This window comes from Bombina bombina, chromosome 2, assembly GCF_027579735.1.
Source record: "Bombina bombina isolate aBomBom1 chromosome 2, aBomBom1.pri, whole genome shotgun sequence".
In the NCBI taxonomy this organism is placed as follows: Eukaryota; Metazoa; Chordata; class Amphibia; order Anura; family Bombinatoridae; genus Bombina; species Bombina bombina.
Window position 1 is genome coordinate 777,243,113 of NC_069500.1, and position 21,793 is coordinate 777,264,905.

Genomic DNA, 21,793 nt, shown 5'->3' on the forward strand with positions numbered 1-21,793 from the left:
GGTACCTCACACCTGTGAAAATGGTACACTTAATATCAGGAGGTTCCAGAAACTGTAATAGGGGGTGTAATGCAGTTGGTACCTATCTCCACATGTGGTGGGAATGCCCCCTGGTTCGCAAGATTTGGTTTGAGATATCAATACTGTTAAGCATTATATTAGACAAGCATATATCACTTTCCATCACACAAGCCTTGGTGAACAATAGACTCACAAGGTATAACTCCCATATAAAGGACTTTGTAAAAATAATTTGCACCACTGTGAGAATCAATATAGCAAAATATTGGAATACTGGAGTCCCTACATGGGGGGGGGGGAAATCATAAATTCTATAAGGTGTGGTCTTATTGATTGTTTCATAAAGATAAGCTACAGACTAGGTTTGTACGAAATAGGGAGTCTGGTAATCCTGAATGAAATCACGTTAGCCATTCATACCCTACAGTTTCTATGGTAGAACTTCTCAGAGATCTCTTGATACGCAGGTAGGTGTATTAAAACTTATTCAGCTGTAAAATGATGCACATCATGACAAATAGTTGGTTTCATTAGTTAGATCTTTTTTTTTTTATTGGTTTTTACAAGTTATGCTTCTTTTGAACGTTGTGTTGAGATATGTTCATGTTCTCACCACTTTGGGCAAATTATGGTAAGGAGATCCAGCAGGAGCTAGCAAAAATATGAAGCAAAAAAAGGTATTGTTTGGATACCCCTTCAGACCACAGTTCCAACACACATTGAACTCTCTTCAAACAGTCTCTATTCGGAGAGGTGAACCTGCGTATATGAAAACATTCATAATGGTCTAAGTGGTGTTCAAATGTAGTGTTATTGTCATATTCACTCTTGAACGAAACGTAAAACCTTTGTGAAAAAAATTAAAATGTTTAATAAAAAAAATTTCAACCTAAAATAAAAAAATAAAAATAATTTTGTTGATTACTGCATTGCTCTACAAATGTAATGAAGTCAATTACTCTTATATTGTATGATTACCTTCCTTGGGAGTAATAACAGATGTGTGGATGCTTCCAGTCTCCTCCCCATATGAAGTGATGCCTTTTATTTCCAATGTATAACAGGTTTCTGAAGACAGGTTTCTTGCAAGGTACTGAGTCATTAAACCATCTGTATAAAATACTGTTTAAGAAAGATATATTTGTTAGCAATGTTGTTAAAGTCAACTTTTATTCTCCAGTCTACTAGACTTTTCAGACAAGCATGATTTTATGGCTATATATCAACAATAGCACAATTAGCTCAGCAACTGACCAACCATTTTGAAGGATCAAATCATAATTCTTATACTGTTCTTACAATATATGACATAATGAGGCAGAATTATCATATGTCTGTCAGACCTGATTCGACAGTGCGGATCAGGTCCGACAGACATCGCTGAATTCGGAGAGCAATACGCTCTCCGTATTCAGCATTGCACCAGCAGCTCTTGTGCAACACTGCCCCCTGCAGACTCGCGGCCAATGGGCCACCAGCAGGGAGGTGTCAATCAACCCAATCGGGTTGTATTGTGGCAATTCCTGTCCGCTTCATCAGAGCAGGCAGACAGGGTTATGGAGCAGTGGTCTTTAGACCGCTGTGCCATAACTTGTGTTTCTGGCGAGTCTGAAGACTCGCCAGAAACACAGGCCCTCAAGCTCCATAGGGAGCTTGATAAATGAGCCTCATAGAATACAGACATAAAAACACTAACGGCTAGATTTAGAGTTTTGTCGGTAACGACCCGAAAAGCTAACGCCGGCTTTTTTCTGGCCGCACCATAAAAATAACTCTGGTATTGAGAATCCACATAAAGGCTGCGTTAGGCTCCAAAAAAGGAGCGTAGAGCATATTTAACGCAGCTTCAACTCTCGATACCAGAGTTGCTTACGGACGCGGCCAGCCTCAAAAACGTGCTCGTGCACGATTCCCCCATAGAAAACAATGGGGCTGTTTGAGCTGAAAAAAAACCTAACACCTGCAAAAAAGCCGCGTTCAGCTCCTAACGCAGCCCCATTGTTTGCTATGCGGAAACACTTCCTACGTCTGCACCTAACACCCTAACATGTACCCCGAGTCTAAACACCCCTAACCTTACACTTATTAACCCCTAATCTGCCGCCCCCGCTATCGCTGACCCCTGTATATTATTATTAACCCCAAATCTGCCGCTCCGTAAACCGCCGCTACTTACATTATCCCTATGTACCCCTAATCTGCTGCCCTAACATCGCCGACCCCTATATTATATTTATTAACCCCTAATCTGCCCCCCACAACGTCGCCTCCACCTGCCTACACTTATTAACCCCTAATCTGCCGAGCGGACCTGAGCGCTACTATAATAAAGTTATTAACCCCTAATCCGCCTCACTAACCCTATAATAAATAGTATTAACCCCTAATCTGCCCTCCCTAACATCGCCGACACCTAACTTCAATTATTAACCCCTAATCTGCCAACTGGACCTCACCGCTATTCTAATAAATGTATTAACCCCTAAAGCTAAGTCTAACCCTAACACTAACACCCCCCTAAGTTAAATATAATTTACATCTAACGAAATTAATTATCTCTTATTAAATAAATTATTCCTATTTAAAGCTAAATACTTACCTGCAAAATAAATCCTAATATAGCTACACTATAAATTATAATTATATTATAGCTATTTTAGGATTAATATTTATTTTACAGGTAACTTTGTAATTATTTTAACCAGGTACAATAGCTATTAAATAGTTAAGAACTATTTAATAGTTACCTAGTTAAAATAATAACAAAATTACCTGTAAAATAAATCCTAACCTAAGTTACAATTAAACCTAACACTACACTATCATTAAATTAATTAAATAAAATATCTATAATTACCTACAATTAAACCTAACACTACACTATCAATACATTAATTAAATACAATATCTACAAATAACTACAATGAAATAAACTAACTAAAGTACAAAAAATAAAAAAGAACTAAGTTACAAAAAATAAAAAAATATTTACAAACATAAGAAAAATATTACAACAATTTTAAACTAATTACACCTACTCTAAGCCCCCTAATAAAATAACAAAGCCCCCCAAAATAAAAAAATTCCCTACCCTATTCTAAATTACTAAAGTTCAAAGCTCTTTTTACCTTACCAGCCCTGAACAGGGCCCTTTGCGGGGCATGCCCCAAGAAGTTCAGCTCTTTTGCCTGTAAAAAAAACCATACAATACCCCCCCCAACATTACAACCCACCACCCACATACCCCTAATCTAACCCAAACCCCCCTTAAATAAACCTAACACTAAGCCCCTGAAGATCATCCTACCTTGTCTTCACCTCACCGGGTATCACACCGATCCGTCCTGGCTCCGATATCTTGATCCAACCCAAGCGGGGGCTAGACATCCACTGAAGAAGTCCAGAAGAGGGTCCAAAGTCTTCATCCTATCCGGGAAGAAGAGTAGATCCGGAACGGCAACCATCATCTTCCAAGCGGCATCTTCTATCTTCATCCGATGAGGACCGGCTCCATCCTGAAGACCTCCACCGCGGACCTATCTTCATCCGGCGACGTCCAACTGAAGAATGACGGTTCCTTTAAGGGACGTCATCCAAGATGGCGTCCCTCGAATTCCGATTGGCTGATAGGATTCTATCAGCCAATCGGAATTAAGGTAGGAATATTCTGATTGGCTGTTGGAATCAGCCAATCAGAATCAAGTTCAATCCGATTGGCTGATCCAATCAGCCAATCAGATTGAGCTCGCATTCTATTGGCTGTTCCGATCAGCCAATAGAATGCGAGCTCAATCTGATTGGCTGATTGGATCAGCCAATCGGATTGATCTTGATTCTGATTGGCTGATTCCATCAGCCAATCAGAATATTCCTACCTTAATTCGGATTGGCTGATAGAATCCTATCAGCCAATCGGAATTCGAGGGACGCCATCTTGGATGACGTCCCTTAAAGGAGCCGTCATTCTTCAGTTGGACGTCGCCGGATGAAGATGGGTCCGCGGTGGAGGTCTTCAGGATGGAGCCGGTCCTCATCGGATGAAGATAGAAGATGCCGCTTGGAAGATGATGGTTGCCGGTCCGGATCTACTCTTCTTCCCGGATAGGATGAAGACTTTGGACCCTCTTCTGGACTTCTTCAGTGGATGTCTAGCCCCCGCTTGGGTTGGATCAAGATATCGGAGCCAGGACGGATCGGTGTGATACCCGGTGAGGTGAAGACAAGGTAGGATGATCTTCAGGGGCTTAGTGTTAGGTTTATTTAAGGGGGGTTTGGGTTAGATTAGGGGTATGTGGGTGGTGGGTTGTAATGTTGGGGGGGTATTGTATGTTTTTTTTTACAGGCAAAAGAGCTGAACTTCTTGGGGCATGCCCCGCAAAGGGCCCTGTTCAGGGCTGGTAAGGTAAAAGAGCTTTGAACTTTAGTAATTTAGAATAGGGTAGGGCATTTTTTTATTTTGGGGGGCTTTGTTATTTTATTAGGGGGCTTAGAGTAGGTGTAATTAGTTTAAAATTGTTGTAATATTTTTCTTATGTTTGTAAATATTTTTTTATTTTTTGTAACTTAGTTCTATTTTATTTTTTGTACTTTAGTTAGTTTATTTCATTGTAGTTATTTGTAGGTATTGTATTTAATTTATTTATTGATAGTGTAGTGTTAGGTTTAATTGTAGGTAATTGTAGGTATTTTATTTAATTAATTTATTGATAGTGTAGTGTTAGGTTTAATTGTAACTTAGGTTAGGATTTATTTTACAGGTAAATTTATAATTATTTTAACTATTTTAGCTATTAAATAGTTCTTAACTATTTAATAGCTATTGTACCTGGTTAAAATAAATACAAAGTTACCTGTAAAATAAATATTAATCCTAAAATAGCTATAATATAATTATAATTTATATTGTAGCTATATTAGGATTTATTTTACAGGTAAGTATTTAGCTTTAAATAGGAATAATTTATTTAATAAGAGTTAATTAATTTTGTTAGATTAAAATTATATTTAACTTAGGGGGTGTTAGTGTTAGGGTTAGACTTAGCTTTAGGGGTTAATACATTTATTAGAATAGTGGTGAGCTCCAGTCGGCAGATTAGGGGTTAATGTTTGAAGTTAGGTGTCGGCGATGTTAGGGAGGGCAGATTAGGGGTTAATACTATTTATTATAGGGTTAGTGAGGCGGATTAGGGGTTAATAACTTTATAATAATAGCGGTGCGGTCCGCTCGGCAGATTAGGGGTTAATAAGTGTAGGCAGGTGGAGGCGACGTTGATGGGGGCAGATTAGGGGTTAATAAATATAATATAGGGGTCGGCGGTGTTAGGGGCAGCAGATTAGGGGTACATAGCTATAATGTAGCTGGCGACTCTTTGCGGTCGGCAGATTAGGGGTTAATTATTGTAGGTAGCTGGTGGCGACGTTGTGGGGGGCAGATTAGGGGTTAATAAATATAATATAGGGGTCGGCGGTGTTAGGGGCAGAAGATTAGGGGTACATAAGGATAACGTAGTTGGCGGTCGGCAGATTAGGGGTTAAAAAAATTTAATCGAGTGGCGGCGATGTGGGGGAGCCTCAGTTTAGGGGTACATAGGTAGTTTATGGGTGTTAGTGTACTTTAGAGTACAGTAGTTAAGAGCTTTATGAACGGTGTTAGCCCAGAAAGCTCTTAACTACTGACTTTTTTCCTGCGGCTGGAGTTTTGTTAGATTTCTAACGCTCACTTCAGACACGACTCTAAATACCGGAGTTAGAAAAATCCCATTGCAAAGATAGGATACGCAATTTACGTAAGGGGATCTGCGGTATGGAAAAGTTGCGGCTGAAAAGTGAGCGTTAGACCCTTTTTTGAGTGACTACAAATACCGGAGGTAGCCTAAAACCAGCGTTAGGAGCCTCTAACGCTGGTTTTCACGGCTAACGCCAAACTCTAAATCTAGGCCTTAGAGACTGATGATCTAAAGCTTTCTGGTCTGGTAAGATTATTAGCTATAGAGTCTCGTCAGTACTGTGAGGTCCTCAAACAATTTTAGAAAGGCACATTTTAGCTTGAGAATTGTTAATCTCGCCATACAGGTTTTTGGATAAGAACGAGAAACACCTACGTTACAATATAATGCACAACGAAAGCCACCAAAGATTTTGCGTGATCTCTCTTCATGCCAGCGAGTTTTTGGTCATTGGGCCCTCAGAGTTTGAGATATAGCATTTTAGCTGTAATCTCAGGCTACTTAGCTAAATGTTAAGGGTAAGTCAAGTTATATGTAATTTCACACATTTTGTTCACTTCTAACATATTTTTCTAGGGATTTCAAAATGGTTTACTTCATATATGAATATATTGCTATGATCTTTATTGAATATAGAAGTAAAAGTTTCAAAATCATGTTGAATACTAACCTTGTTTTTACTTTATCTTTGTTGTTTTCTGGGATCTCAGTATCATCTTAACTGAAAGTTGTCAATTATCTACAAAATCATAACCTTTCCACACTACAAAAACTTCTTGTAAATTATTGTCTAACCTCTTGAAATATTTTGATTTTGCTCCGTGATGATAATGACCCAAGTCTTCAGAAGCTCTTTGCATTTATGGAGGTCAAATCCATCCCACTGAAGTAGAACAGATTGGGCAGTGAGGTTTGTCAAGGTGAAATTTCCTGGTTTGACATTCATTGAAGCTGAGAGAGAAAAGTAAAGGTTTGTATTGGAGACCTTTTTTCTAATGTTTTCAAAGTATAAATAAATATTTTTGAAGATTCATTTTGTAGAATGCAAATTTTCCATTATTAGGGGTCAGTGAAAAAAGAAAGCTTACTTTTGAAATAGTATGTTGATCCTAATGTTCTGTAAGTGTTCCTATATTTATGGAATGTGATTTGGTAACATTGCATGGGCTTGAAGTTTTCTGTAAAAGAGAATAAATCTAATTAACTCAGACATTCTTTATAACCATCAAATATCAATATATCAGAATATAGGAAAAACTACTTCAGCAATCAGGCCATGGGCGCCATGTACTAAGCTTCGAAGTGACCGTCCGTCTGTATTTCCGCGTCAAAATTTGCTCACGATCTGCTTCTCGTATGTATCAATCTGCGATCTGCTCGAAAAACCACTATTTTTCATCAGCGATCGTAATTTTACTCAACTCATCGTTCGGAAGCCTTTTTCCACTTACTACATGTTCGATCGCACGTAAATTCGCTGTAATCGGAAATTATGAATGTTACAACTAATCCGCCCGCTCCAACTTTCACTGTAACTTCTTGTGATTTGCTTCGCGACCATTTAGGTAGCGAATACAATAGAAAACTATAGGGGGTATCAACCTGACGCCAGGTAGAAGTACTTAAGTGAAAGGACTAGACTACTATTGTAGCATTATTGGCTTTTGGATCAGTGAATGAAGATGGAGACAGTTTTACACATGTTTCTTTTCCGATTAATTCAATTACGAGGAAGAAGGGCTATACAGGCACCGCCATGTACTAAGGCGTCAATTTTTTCGCACAGACCGTATCGAAATAACCCGCCGGCATTCGCACCATGCGGATGGCACTTCGTTACATGAATGTACTAAAAACCAAGCCGTAAAATTTTGCGTCTATTGTGTGTCGAAGACAATCGGATTATTGATAACTTTGAAGCTTCGTTCGGCGCGAAAGAGCAAAGTTAAGAAGCAGTCTGCGACCTGATTGGTTTAGTTCTTTACCCACGTGACGATCTAGGTGTCATAATCGCCAGACAAGCGGCAACGTCTGGCTGCTGACATGTATAAGAATGTGCATTTTCCCAGAAATCTTAGAATATTGTTTATTTATTTTTCGGTATTCACTTTGACAAGATGGCTTGCTCCGGAGATTCTGCTACTTCTAAGAAGACTCGCAACCCTAACTTCTCGCATCAACAGAATGTTGTACTTGTTGATCTAGTACTCGAATACTCTAATTCTTCTACCTCTCCTTCTCTGCAAGTTGTTAACCGGTGCCTGTATAGCCCTTCTTCCTCGTAATTGAATTAATCGGAAAAGAAACATGTGTAAAACTGTCTCCATCTTCATTCACTGATCCAAAAACCAATAATGCTAAAATAGTAGTCTAGTCCTTTCACTTAAGTACTTCTACCTGGCGTCAGGTTGATACCCCCTATAGTTTTCTATTGTATTCGCTACCTAAATGGTCGCGAAGCAAATCACGCGAAGTTACAGTGAAAGTTGGAGCGGGCGGATTAGTTGTAACATTCATAATTTCCGATTACAGCGAATTTACATGCGATCGAACATGTAGTAAGTGGAAAAAGGCTTCGGAACGATGAGTTAAGTAAAATTACGATCGCTGATGAAAAATAGTGGTTTTTCGAGCAGATCGCAGATTGATACATACGAGAAGCAGATCGTGAGCGAATTTTGACGCGGAAATACAGACGGACGGTCACTTCGAAGCTTAGTACATGGCGCCCTATGTCTTACTTTATACTTCAATTTTTGTGCACTTGGTGTCTACTAGTTTGTGTATGTATTTGTATATTGTACATTTATATATGGATGTCTTTTATCATGTCATGAATATTTAGATTTAGTCATCCTTTGTTTATATTTAATACTAAGGGTTAAAACCAGGAAATTGTATAACCTCAATGTTGAATAAATCCGGTGTGGTAAAACTAATAGGATATAGACTTGAACAGTGCCTTTATATTTAAAAACAACACAACAATTGTGCCAAATCTAAAGTAGAGCAATTATAATGATTCAATATGGTAAAAACGTTAAAATAAAATATGCAATATTGATATATGAATAGTATAAGAATATACAAAATAAGGCATATAAAAATTATCTTGAAAAAGCCCAACGTGGGGTGAAATGCGTAGATCATAGCTGTGTCATTTTAGCACTGTTTTCAAAGACTCTGCCACGGGAAGAAAAAGTCACCTGGCAGACTGCTGATTACCATACATGGTTTAAAGGAAAGTTGTATCCCTCCGTACAGACTGTACTAAGTGCAGGAGATAGGAGACTAAATCAACCTTTGGAGAACTTGCGCAAGTTTGAATCACTTTACCAGCAAATTGTGACGTCATCAAAGGACGCTACCGCGGCCAACGAGAGAAGTATCCAGAGTGAAGCAGACACCAGGAGTGGTAAGATTACCTGCACTTCAGGATTGTTATAATCTTGCCTCTAGGTGTGTAGCCTTAACCTAGGATAACACAGTTAAGCACCCGGAACAGAAGAAATATCCTTTTATGTTATTACCACCAGTGTAACAGGATTACAGAAAGGACTCCTGAAATTATAAGGTATGGTAGTTGCTGGCCACTGCTACCGATACCCATTGTAATTTACTACCCTTGGAGGATTGTTACTTATGGTGTTAGCTAACAAACGGCTAGATTACGAGTTTTGCGGTAACAGGGGTGCGGTGCTAACTTGCAGTTTATTTTCACCGCTCACTTACCTGCAGCGCTGGTATTACAGATTTTTATCAACCCGGCGTTAACAGGCAAGAAGTGAGCGTAGAGCAAAATTGAGCTCCACACTGCACTCCAATAGCAGCGCTGCTTAAGTGAGCGGTGAGCTGGTTATACGTGCTTGTGCACGATTTCCCCATAGACATAAATGGGGAGAGTCGGCTGAGAAAAAGTCTAACACCTGCCAAAAAGCAGCGTAAAACTCAGTAACGCAGCCCCATTGATTCCTATGGGGAAATACATTTTATGTTTACACCTAACCTAACCTAACATGAACCCCGAGTCTAAACACCCCTAATCTTACACTTATTAACCCCTAATCTGCCGCCCCCTACATCGCCGCCACTATTCTAAATTTATTCACCCCTAAACCTAAGTCTAACCCTAACACCCCCTAACTTAAATATAATTTAAGTGACGTCATCCAAGATAGCGTCCCTTAGATTCCGATTGGCTGATAGAATTCTATCAGCCAATCAGAATTAAGGTTGAAAAAATCCTATTGGCTGATCCAATCAGCCAATAGGATTGAACTTCAGGGGCTAGTGTTAGGATTTTTTAAGGGTGTATTGGGTGGGTTTATTTTTAGGTTAGGGCTTTGGGCAGCAATAGAGCTAAATGCCCTTTTAAAGGTGATGCCCATCCAAATGCCCTTTTCAGGGCAATGGGGAGCTTATTTTTTTTTAGTTAGGGTTTTATTTGGGGGGTTGGTTGTGTGGGTGGTGGGTTTTACTGTTGGGGGGGTTGTTGTTTTTTTCAGGTAAAAAAGCTGATTTCTTTGGGGCAATGCCCCGCAAAAGGCCCTTTTAAGGGCTATTGATAGTTTAGTTTAAGCTAGGGTTTTTTTTTATTTTGGGGGGGCTTTTTTATTTTGATAGGGCTCTTAGATTAGGTGTAATTAGTTTAAATATCTTGTAATTTGTTTTTTATTTTCTGTAATTTAGTGTTTGTTTTTGTAATTTAGCTAATTGTATTTAATTTATTTAATTTTATTTAATTTAGGTAAGTTATTTAATTGTAGTGTAGTGTTAGGTGTTAGTGTAACTTAGGTTAGGTTTTATTTTACAGGTCAATTTGTATTTATTTTAGCTAGGTAGTTAGTAAATAGTTAATAACTATTTAGTAACTATTCTACCTAGTTAAAATAAATACAAACTTTAGGTGGTTTTAGGGTTAGGGTTAGTCCCTTAGATTCCGATTGGCTGATAGAATTCTATCAGCCAATCGGAATTAAGGTTGAAAAAATCCTATTGGCTGATCCAATCAGCCAATAGGATTGAGCTCACATTCTATTGGCTGTTCCAATCAGCCAATAGAATGCGAGCTCAATCCTATTGGCTGATTGGATCAGCCAATAGGATTTTTTCAACCTTAATTTCGATTGGCTAATAGAATTCTATCAGCCAATCAAAATCTAAGGGACACCATCTTGGATGATGTCATTTAAAGGTACCTTCATTCAGCAAGAAGACGTCATTTGAATAGGATGCTCCGTGCCGGATGTCATGATCCGGTGTACATGCGCTCAGGACACAGACCCTTGGGGCAGTGGTAGGGATTTGAAGACACCGACCCCTGACCCGGGGAAGAGTATCCTGGACGTGGATAGATGATATTCTGTGATTCATAGTTGCTAGAAGTTATTGTAGAATAAATGGAGAGTGCAACATTTGTATACAATATATTCTGAGTTCACTGTGACTTATAGTTAGTTAATAGAAGTAACTGCAGGATTCAATGAGAGAAAAATATAGCAAAGTGGAATGTTCAGGCTTCAGAGTAATCTGGTAAAAGATTGACACTTAGATGCAAACTAAGGTTTGTTGCAGGTTCACATTACATAATATATAAAGCTGTATGTCAGAGTTTAAGCACAGCTGCACAGGTACTTAGACAAGCTGCAAGTTTAGGCATTAATTACTGTTTGTGCATTTAGATGCAAACTTGGTTTGTTGCAGGTTCACAGTACATATTATTATAAAGAGCTGTATGTCAGTAATTAGCAGAGCAGCACAGGTGAAAGTTAAGTTTAAGGCATCAATTACTGTTTGAACATATATTGGAGAATCACAGGAAAGCTTTTAATTGAACACATAGATGCAGAGTTCAGAATATGTTAACATATTTGCAGCAGGATATTTCAGCAATGACAACTTGTAGCAGAGAAATAGTTATAAAGTTCTGAGTAGGATGCTGTTGTAATTAGAGAGTGATGATAACCAAAAGTATGCTTGATTTATAATAAAGTTCTGAGTTTGTTAAGTAGCAGTGTCCAGGAAACAGAAAATGGAATTATTTGGATACTTGCGATTTGATGATTTTAGGCATTGGAATAGAAAATGCTGTAGGTTGAAATAGTTGGTAAATTCATACAGGAAACAGTCACAGACCTCTGTTGTTCAGGATCACACTTCAATGTTAATGTCAGGCACATTAGACCTGAAAAGGCTTAAAAAGAGGCTGAGGTAATCAGGTGCATGAATGATTAATCAGGCAGGCAGGCAAGCTGAATGTGAATACTGCCCAAATGCAGCAGTCAGAGAAGGATTTCTAAAAGGGATAGTGACATTAGGCTGAGATATGTTACACCGGATGTCTTGAAGATGGAGCCGCTCCGCGTCAGAAGGATGAAGATAGAAGATGCCGTCTGGGTGAAAACTTCTGCCCGTCTGGAGAACCACTTCTGCCCGTCTGGAGGACCACTTCTGCCCGCTTCGTTGAGGACATCTTGCCGCTTGGATGAAGACTTCTCCCGGTAAGTGGATCTTCAGGGGCTAGTGTTAGGATTTTTTAAGGGTGTATTGGGTGGGTTTTATTTTTAGGTTAGGGCTTTGGGCAGCAATAGAGCTAAATGCCCTTTTAAAGGCAATGCCCATCCAAATGCCCTTTTCAGGGCAATGGGGAGCTTAGGTTTTTTTAGTTAGGGTTTTATTTGGGGGGTTGGTTGTGTGGGTGGTGGGTTTTACTGTTGGGGGTTATTTGTATTTCTTTTTCAGGTAAAAGAGCTGATTTCTTTGGGGCAATGCCCCATAAAAGGCCCTTTTAAGGGCTATTGATAGTTTAGTTTAGGCTAGGTTTTTTTTTATTTTGGGGGGGCTTTTTTATTTTGATAGGGCTCTTAGATTAGGTGTAATTAGTTTAAATATCTGGTAATTTGTTTTTTTATTTTCTGTAATTTAGTGTTTGTTTGTTTTAGTAATTTAGCTAATTGTATTTAATTTATTTAATTGTATTTAATTTAGGAAAGTTATTTAATTGTAGTGTAGTGTTAAGTGTTAGTGTAACTTAGGCAGGGATAAGCACAGACAAAGGCTGTGGCGGACATTTTCCAAAGTACAGACCTTAGTGAAGGACACCAAGGTACATTTGAAATTAAAAACATTATTTTATAGTGTGTGGTGTTATTATACTGATGCAGATACCACTGGCCCTATAACCTGCCCTCCTCTGCCTATACCCATGTGCCAGTGTCACTACTGTGTCATTATATAATGCTGGGTGTTATTATACTGATGCAGATACCACTGATTCTATAACCAACCCTTGTCTGGCTATACAGATGAGCCAGTGTCACTTCTGTGTCTTTGTATAGAGCTGGGTGTTATTATACAGATGCAGATACACATCCAGTATTTCACTCAGGCTTTATTTATTCCATAACTTAGCACCCAATATCACTAGCAGTCTCTTGACAAGCCACTTACTTTATTTACACTACGTATTTGTTTTTATTCCTATTATTTAATCCGAAAGAAAAGATATACTAAGGTTGTGGCGGACACTGCAAGGGCTAGTCACGGACACCAGTGTCCGTGTACGGACACCTTGCCTATCCCTGAACTTAGGTTAGGTTTTATTTTACAGGTCAATTTGTATTTATTTTAGCTAGGTAGTTAGTAAATAGTTAATAACTATTTAGTAACTATTCTACCTAGCTAAAATAAATACAAACTTGCCTGTAAAATAAAAATAAGACTATTAGTTATATTGTAGCTAGCTTAGGGTTTACTTTACAGGTAAGTGTTTAGTTTTAAATAGGAATAATTTAGTTAATGATAGTAATTTTATTTAGATTTATTTAAATTATATTTGTTAGGTGGTTTTAGGGTTAGGGTTAGTCTTAGGTTTAAAGGGTTAATAAATTTAGAATACTGGCGGGGACGTTGGGGACAGCAGATTAGGGGTTAATAAATGTAGGTAGGTGGCATCGATGTTAGGGGCGGCAGATTAGGGGTTAATAATATTTAACTAGTGTTTGCTAGGCGGGAGTACGGCGGTTTAGGGGTTAATATGTTTATTATAGTGGCGGCGATGTCCGGAGCAGCAGATTAGGGGTTAATAATTTTATTTTAGTGTTTACCATGCGGGAGGGACTCGGTTTAGGGGTTAATAGGTAGTTTATGGGTGTTAGTGTACTTTTTAGCACTTTAGTTATGAGTTTTATGCTACAGCTTTGAAGCGTAAAACTCATAACTACTGACTTTAAAATGCGTTAGGAATCTTGGCAGTAGAGGGTGTACCGCTCACTTTTTGGCCTCCCAGGACAAACTCGTAATACCGGCGCTATGGAAGTCCCATAGAAAAAAACCTTTACGAAATTTACGTAAGTTGATTTGCGTTAAGGCCAAAAAAGTGTGCGGTGCCCCTAAATGTGCAAGACTCGTAATACCAGCGGGCGTAAAAAAGCAGCGTTAGGACCTGATAACGCTGCTTTTTTACCTTAACGCAAAAAAAGATTTGTGAATTGCTCCTATATAACAAAAAAAAGAAAAAGATATGACGTTGAGACCATTTTATAACTGAGAGATTGTAACAAACAGAAACTTGAATATGCACTTAGGCTCTTACATTTTTATATGCTTTATTTTGTATGTTCTTATGATAATTCATATATCGATATTGCAGATTTTATTTCAATGTTTTACCATATTAAATCGTTATAATACTCTACTTTAGATTTGGCACCACTTGTGTGTTGTTTTTAATATAAAGGCACTGTTCAAGTCTATATCTTATTAGTTTAAGACACCGGATTTATTCAACATTTAGGTTATACAATTTCCTGATTTTAACACTTAGTGCTTTAGTGCCCTTCTATACTTTTTACTAAACTTTTATTATCCTATCCAAGAAGAGGATAGATTAAGAAGAGGCTTATGTGTTTTTAAGTCCAGCACTCTCCCCCCCCCCCTTTTCTTGTATACATTCTTTGTGACATACTCTCTTTATTACGCCAGTGACATGCTGTTGCAGTTGCTTCCACTATGATGTATATGTATATATAGTACACACTCTTCCTTATTTGCAACATATAATGTCAGGCCTTAACCCCTTAAGGACCAGCGACGTACCCTGTATGTCGCTGGCCTTTTTTTGGGACTTGATTGTTTTATAGCGCGGTCTTACCACCAGCATTGAGACTTCTCTATTCCACAAAGCCTGCTGGAGGGAGGGCATTAATAGCGTGTTCTTGCTAGACTTGTGCTATTATGTCCTGAAAAAACCCTTAACGACCAGTGACATACAGGGTACATTGTGGTCATTAAGGGGTTAAGGTGCAGTAAGGACTGCGCTACCAGGCGTTGGGTCCTGAAGCTGTGCTAAGAAAGTTTCAGCTTAGCGGGGCAGACGGTATGGTATGTGCTATCTGTGCTGCATCTTTGTATGTGCTCTAAGATAGTGCTATTTATGCACTTTACAGGAAATAACCTCTGCAGTGTCTTTGGTGCCAAGTCTGTAAGGAGGGTTTCTGTCTCCCATTTAGTTATTTTGTTTGAAGACTCTAGTAATCCTGTCCCTGGCCTGCTCTTCTGGTTTTGACCCTGGTAAATTCTTTGGCTTCTATTTTCTGTTTAACCATTATCTACATTATTACCTGAGAATTGACCTTCTAGCTAAAGACCATTGGAACTGTACCCTGGCTTATGAGCTTGGTTTCTCCTATTGTTGTGGTGATGCACGGCTTCTGAAAAATTGTTTGGTGCTGACCTCTGGCTTCCCTACTGAATACTCTGCTGATTCACTTGTGTGTTCCTACACATACTACCACCTGTTCAGATTTTTCTACACCCTGACTCTGCCTGGTTCCTGCAACTCATCTCCTGCTTCATTGGCTACAGTCATTAAACCAGGTAATAACCTAATTACCTTATATATAATTACATGCACTAGTTTGGATTGTACGCTAATTCTGTTGTGATATAATAATTTGTTTCCATTAACTGATATAAGTAGTCTACTTTTGTGCACAGTTCGGTACCAATGGTGAATACTTAAAGGGACAGTCTAGTCAAAAGCAAATGTTCATGATTCAAATAGGGCATGTTATTTTAAACAACTTTCCACTTTACTTTTATAATCAATAATCAATTTGTGAGCTTTGTTCTCTTGCTATTTTTAGTTGAAAGCTAAACCTAGGTAGGCTCAAATGCAAATTTCTTAGCCCTTGAAGGCCGTCACTTATCTGAATGTGTTTTGACAGTTTTTCACAACTAGACGGAGATAGTTATATAAAGATAACATTGTGCTCACGCCCGTGGAGCTACCTTGGAGTCAGCACTGATTGGCTTAAATGCAAGTATGTCAAAAGAACTGAAATAAGGGTGCAGTCTACAGAGGCTTAGATACAAGGTAATCACAGAGGTAAAAAGCGTATTAATATAAGAGTGTGGGTTATGCAAAACTGGGGAATTTGGTACTAAAGGTATTATCTATCTTTTTAAACAATAAAATTCTGATGTAGACTGTCCCTTTAATTTTAATCAACACCGTATAAGTCAGTGGCACACATCATATATCCTTTGCATAGTGATAAGTACATTATTTAATATGCAAAATTCATAATAAGTCAATATGCAACATTGTAAAGTGATCCTTATTGATCTATTGATTTATTAATTATTAACCTATTCATTTATTGATTAATTTATAAGCAATGCACAATGTCTGCGCAATGCATAGTTTATTTTGTTTAACTCGTCTCACTTTCTCAAGTTTATATTCGTCATCATACCAACACAATATAGTTAGGTTACACAATGAGCTTGTCCAAAATTTATAGTAATTAAATGTCACATTTCAAATCACCACTATATTTTCCACTGTGCAGGGTAAATAAATGATCTCTTAATTGACATATGTTAGTTAGAAAACTAACATGCAAATGTAGTGCACTTACCTGTAGATATAGTTACATCTCCAGTTTTAAAATTGCCTGTTAAATTGTAAACTGGAAGTTCTTTGGTTGCAGTGGGTTTCCACTCAATGCAATAATTAACATTTTTATTTTTCTGTACTACCCATTGGAGTCTCAATGCATTACTTCCATGTAAACTTAGATTTCCTGAAAACATTCCTAAAGGGGCAGATTGCATACATTAGAGACATTATATTACATCCAACCACAAAAAGTCAAATTCTACTTTTTTATGTTAATAAAGCAGTGCTTCTCAAATTTACGCATTTTATATGTGACATTTACAGAAATATACTGTTTGATATACTGTGGCTGCAAACATATTTAAAGTTTGATAGTCTACTCTATATTACATGCCATTTTTTTTTCTTTCAATTGCTGAGAACTTTTTTTCAAATTTAGGGCTAGATTACTAGTGGAGAACTAATGGTTATGCGTGAGCGATAAGGTGTTTATTGCATTTTTTTATTGCTCGTATTACAAGTTAAAAGTAAACACGATCGCTTGAGCACATTTGAAGTGTCACAAAGCACATCAAAAATACATTACAAAGTACAGTTAAAATAACACTATATAATAACAATTATTACAAAAAAATATTGCACAAAAAAACTTGTATCTTGCTCCCCATAGTCCATTGCCGCTTCTAAACCTACATAGGTATGCTTTTCAACACAGGATACCAAGAGAACCACAAAAATTAGAAAATATAAATATAATGGAAATCTGTTTAAAATTCCATGCACTATCTGAATTGTAAAAATTTAAATTTGACTTTAATTGCCCTTAAAGGGACACTAAACCCCAAAAAATTATTTCATGATTCAGGTAGAGAATACAATTTTAAATAACTTTCCAAATTACTTCTATTATCTAATTTGCTTAATTCTTTAGATATCCTTTGTTGAAGAAATAGCAATGCACATGGGTGAGCCAATCACACAAGGCATTTATGTGCATCTACCAATCAGCAGCTACTGAGCATATCTAGATATGCTTTTCAGCTAAGAATATCAAGAGAATGAAGCAAATTAGATAATAGAAGTAAATTAAAAAGTTGTTTAAAATTGCATGCTCTTTCTAAATCATGAAGGAAAAATGTGGGTTTCATGTCCCTTTAAATGTGAGCTGCGTGGGCATTTATTTGCCATATCTTATAACATGCAAAATATAATTAGTGGAAAATATTAAATATTAGCCCATTCTTTTTATTTGTACCCCCACTATCCAGTGTGTTACTATATTTATACCTGGTTGATCTTCTTCAATAATAGTTGACCATATAGGGGAAATTCCAACTTTATTAAAAGCCACTGCTGTTATATTGTAGGCTGCTCCAGATATCTTTACATTAGATGAATATTTTCCAGTGTAGTAATTTTCTGATGTTTTCCAAGCACAAGGCAGCAAGGTTAGAGTAATCATATACGTAACCCGTCCATATCGTTGTCCAGTATCCTGTAGTATACACATATTAGTTAGTGTGATACTTTATTTTCTTCTTAGTAAGAGCACTATACATACAAAAGAAAGTATTTAGTAGTTTCTGTACATGTATTTACGTCTGTGCTACCTAGTATCAATATACAATGTGCTTTACCAAGGTTCTTAATCAATAAGCATTAGTTTCAGTAAACCACCGTACTGTCATTCTATATCTTTATGTGTATCAGAAGTATTATTAATAGCATCATTATGGGCTAGATTATGAGTGGAGCTTGTATAATGCGCTCAAGCGATCGCGTTTACTTTCAACTTGTAATACAAGTTGTATTACAAGTTGAAAGTAAACGCGATTGCTTGAGCGCAATTTACACTAGACGGATTACTGCGACATCAGAGCTCTGGTTAACTGTTTTTAGAAACTAAAAGTGGCACAAAATACATCAAAAATATATTACAAAGTACAGTTACACTCAATAGCACTACCTAATAAAATGGTTAAAAAAAAGTATTGCACACATAAGTTATAAAGGCTCAACGATATGAGGTCTCAGGTGTTAGAGATACATACATACACATGTCTAAATATATATTTGCATGTATATATATAAATATATGTCTATATGTGTGTATATATGTATTTTTGTATTCATATGTGTATATATGTATTTAAAGACATATACACATATAAACACAAAAATACATATGTATACATATAAGTGCATTGTGCCCTTTGCTGTCAAGTTGATGAAAACATGTAAAAACATATGTATGCATTAATCATATTTAATAAATGTTTTAACTATTTATTTACTGTAAATATTTCACATTCCAATGTTTTGCACATAGGGAAATATGTTTTAAGTATTTCTAAATGGATATTACTATATATATATCTGTATATATCTATAGCTATATATAATCATCTATATATAGGTTTACATATATATTGTACCAAAATACCATCATATATATGTAGAAATTTGTATTTATGAATAAATAGAACATATTCTGCTATGTGCTATGTGAAAAACATTGGAATGTGACATATTCATATTTTATGTCGGGATAACACACTTGAGAATAGGCGTTCTGGTTAGCGCGAGAGTGGGGTCCATTAACTTCTATGGGGGAATAGTTATCGGCTAAAATATTCAAACTGCGGCATACGAGCGCAACCCAACGTGCGCAAAAAGTTTACTTCTGGTGCAGTTAGTGTGCAAGTGAAAGTGATAAAATAGCGCAACACTCATAATCTGGCCCTATGTGTATTAATCGTTGGTTGCCATTCTATCAATACTATTGTGCATCAGTATTTTCTGGTTATCAGTTTGTGTGACAGTTTCAGTGTGTTAATATCTGAGAAAAAAATGTTATCACTAAATAGAAAATCAATATTCTTATACTAAAAAAACAACACACATACAGTCTAATTGCATGATCAACAAATGCAATAATACTTGATTTAAATTTCAGATGAACAGCATATTTTCTTTTGACAAACTTCAAAATTTCCCTTAATTTCTCTGTCCCTTGTATATCATGACTGCTGTCAGCCAATCACAGACATATATTTACTGTGAATGGTCTAATCTTGAACAAAGGGTACCAAGAGAATAAAAAAATTGATAATGGAAATAAATGGGATTTTAAGTATTTTAAAACTAAATGCTCTACCTAACATAAGAATTGTTCAGTTTCAATTACTCAAAATAGTACTATTCTTCTTAGCTCACTAAAGTCATTTCTTACAAAACCCCCAAAAAAAACTTTTTTATTGATACGGATATGTACCATGTCTGCAGATTCAGCTCCAGATCCTTCCAACAATTTGTCCATAATATGCCAAACCTGAACAACTGGCACACAGCAAACTGTTCTATTCAATGAATCTAGTCAACAAATTGCCTTTCATCATTTCTTATAATTGAATCCACTACTAATAGCACCTGTTATGGGCCCTCTCTGGTATATGCCCCCTCTGTCTCATTAATTATTTACCTGAATGTTAGAGAGAACAACCTTTTCTTGCATTGTTATACCTGGGCTGTCATCCCTAAAATCTTCATTAAATCTGGCAAATATGTTTAGCTGTATCAACTCAGAACTTGCCTGTTTCGAGATGTATATGAGTACTGCTAGATGTGTATGTGTACTGCTTGATGTGTATGTGTACTGCTAGATGTGTATGTGTGCTGCTAGATGTGTATGTGTACTGCTAGATGTGTATGTGTGCTGCTAGATGTGTATGTGTACTGCTAGATGTGTATGTGTACTGCTAGATGTGTATGTGTACTGCTAGATGTGTATGTGTGCTGCTAGATGTGTATGTGTACTGCTAGATGTGTATGTGTGCTGCTAGATGTGTATGTGTACTGCTAGATGTGTATGTATACTGCTAGATGTGTATGTGTACTGCTAGATGTCTATGAATACTGCTAGATGTGTATGTGTATATGTACTGCTAGATGTGTATGTGTATGTGTACTGCTAGATGTGTATGTGTACTGCTAGATGTGTATGTGTATGTGTACTGCTAGATGTGTATGTGTATATGTACTGATAGATGTGTATGTGTATGTGTACTGCTAGATGTGTATGTGTACTGCTAGATGTGTATGAATACTGCTAGATGTGTATGTGTATATGTACTGCTAGATGTGTATGTGTATGTGTACTGCTAGATGTGTGTGTGTATGTGTACTGCTAGATATGTATGTGTACTGCTAGATGTGTATGTGTACTGCTAGATGTGTATGTGTATGTGTACTGCTAGATGTGTATGTGTACTGCTAGATGTGTATATGTACTGCTAGATATGTATGTGTATGTGTACTGCTAGATGTGTATGTGTACTGCTAGATGTGTATATGTACTGCTAGATGTGTATGTGTACTGCTAGATGTGTATGTGTACTTCTAGATGTGTATATGTACTGCTAGATGTGTATGTGTACTTCTAGATGTGTATATGTACTGCTAGATGTGTATGTGTACTGCTAGATGTGTATGTGTATATGTACTGCTAGATGTGTTTGTGTACAGCTAAATGTGTATGTGTACTGCTAGATGTATATATGTACGCTAGATGTGTATATGTACTGCTAGATCTGTATGTGTATGTGTACTGCTAGATGTATATATGTACTGCTAGATATGTATATGTACTGCTAGATGTGTATGTGTACTGCTAGATGTGTATGTGTGCTGCTAGATGTGTATATGTACTGCTAGATGTGTATATGTACTGCTAGATGTGTATGTGTACTGCTAGATGTGTATGTGTACTGCTAGATGTATATATGTACTGCTAGATGTGTATATGTACTGCTAGATGTGTATAAGTACTGCTAGATGTGTATGTGAGCTGCTAGATGTATATATGTACTGCTAGATGTGTATGTGAGCTGCTAGATGTGTATATTTAACTGCTAGATGTGTATGTGAGCTGCTAGATGTGTATATGTACTGCTAGATGTGTATGTGAGCTGCTAGATGTGTATGTGTGCTGCTAGATGTGTATGTGTATATGTACTGCTAGATGTGTATATGTACTGCTAGATGTGTATGTGTACTGCTAGATGTGTATATGTACTGCTAGATGTGTATGTGTACTGCCAGATGTGTATGTGTACTGCTAGATGTGTATGTGTGCTGCTAGATG

At 37.1% G+C, this 21,793-nt stretch overlaps 1 protein-coding gene across 1 annotated transcript in view; it reads right to left on the minus strand.

Annotated features, from left to right (window-relative positions):
* Window positions 1-21,793, minus strand: part of IL12RB1 (interleukin 12 receptor subunit beta 1) — a 64,363-nt gene that overhangs the window by 23,968 nt on the left and 18,602 nt on the right. The window contains exons 4-8 of the mRNA XM_053700053.1: window positions 17,938-18,145; window positions 16,670-16,846; window positions 6,836-6,925; window positions 6,543-6,698; window positions 1,000-1,143 (exon numbers count right to left, since the gene is read on the minus strand). Coding sequence (XP_053556028.1) covers window positions 1,000-1,143; window positions 6,543-6,698; window positions 6,836-6,925; window positions 16,670-16,846; window positions 17,938-18,145 — 775 coding nt within the window. The remainder of the gene's footprint in view (window positions 1-999; window positions 1,144-6,542; window positions 6,699-6,835; window positions 6,926-16,669; window positions 16,847-17,937; window positions 18,146-21,793) is intronic.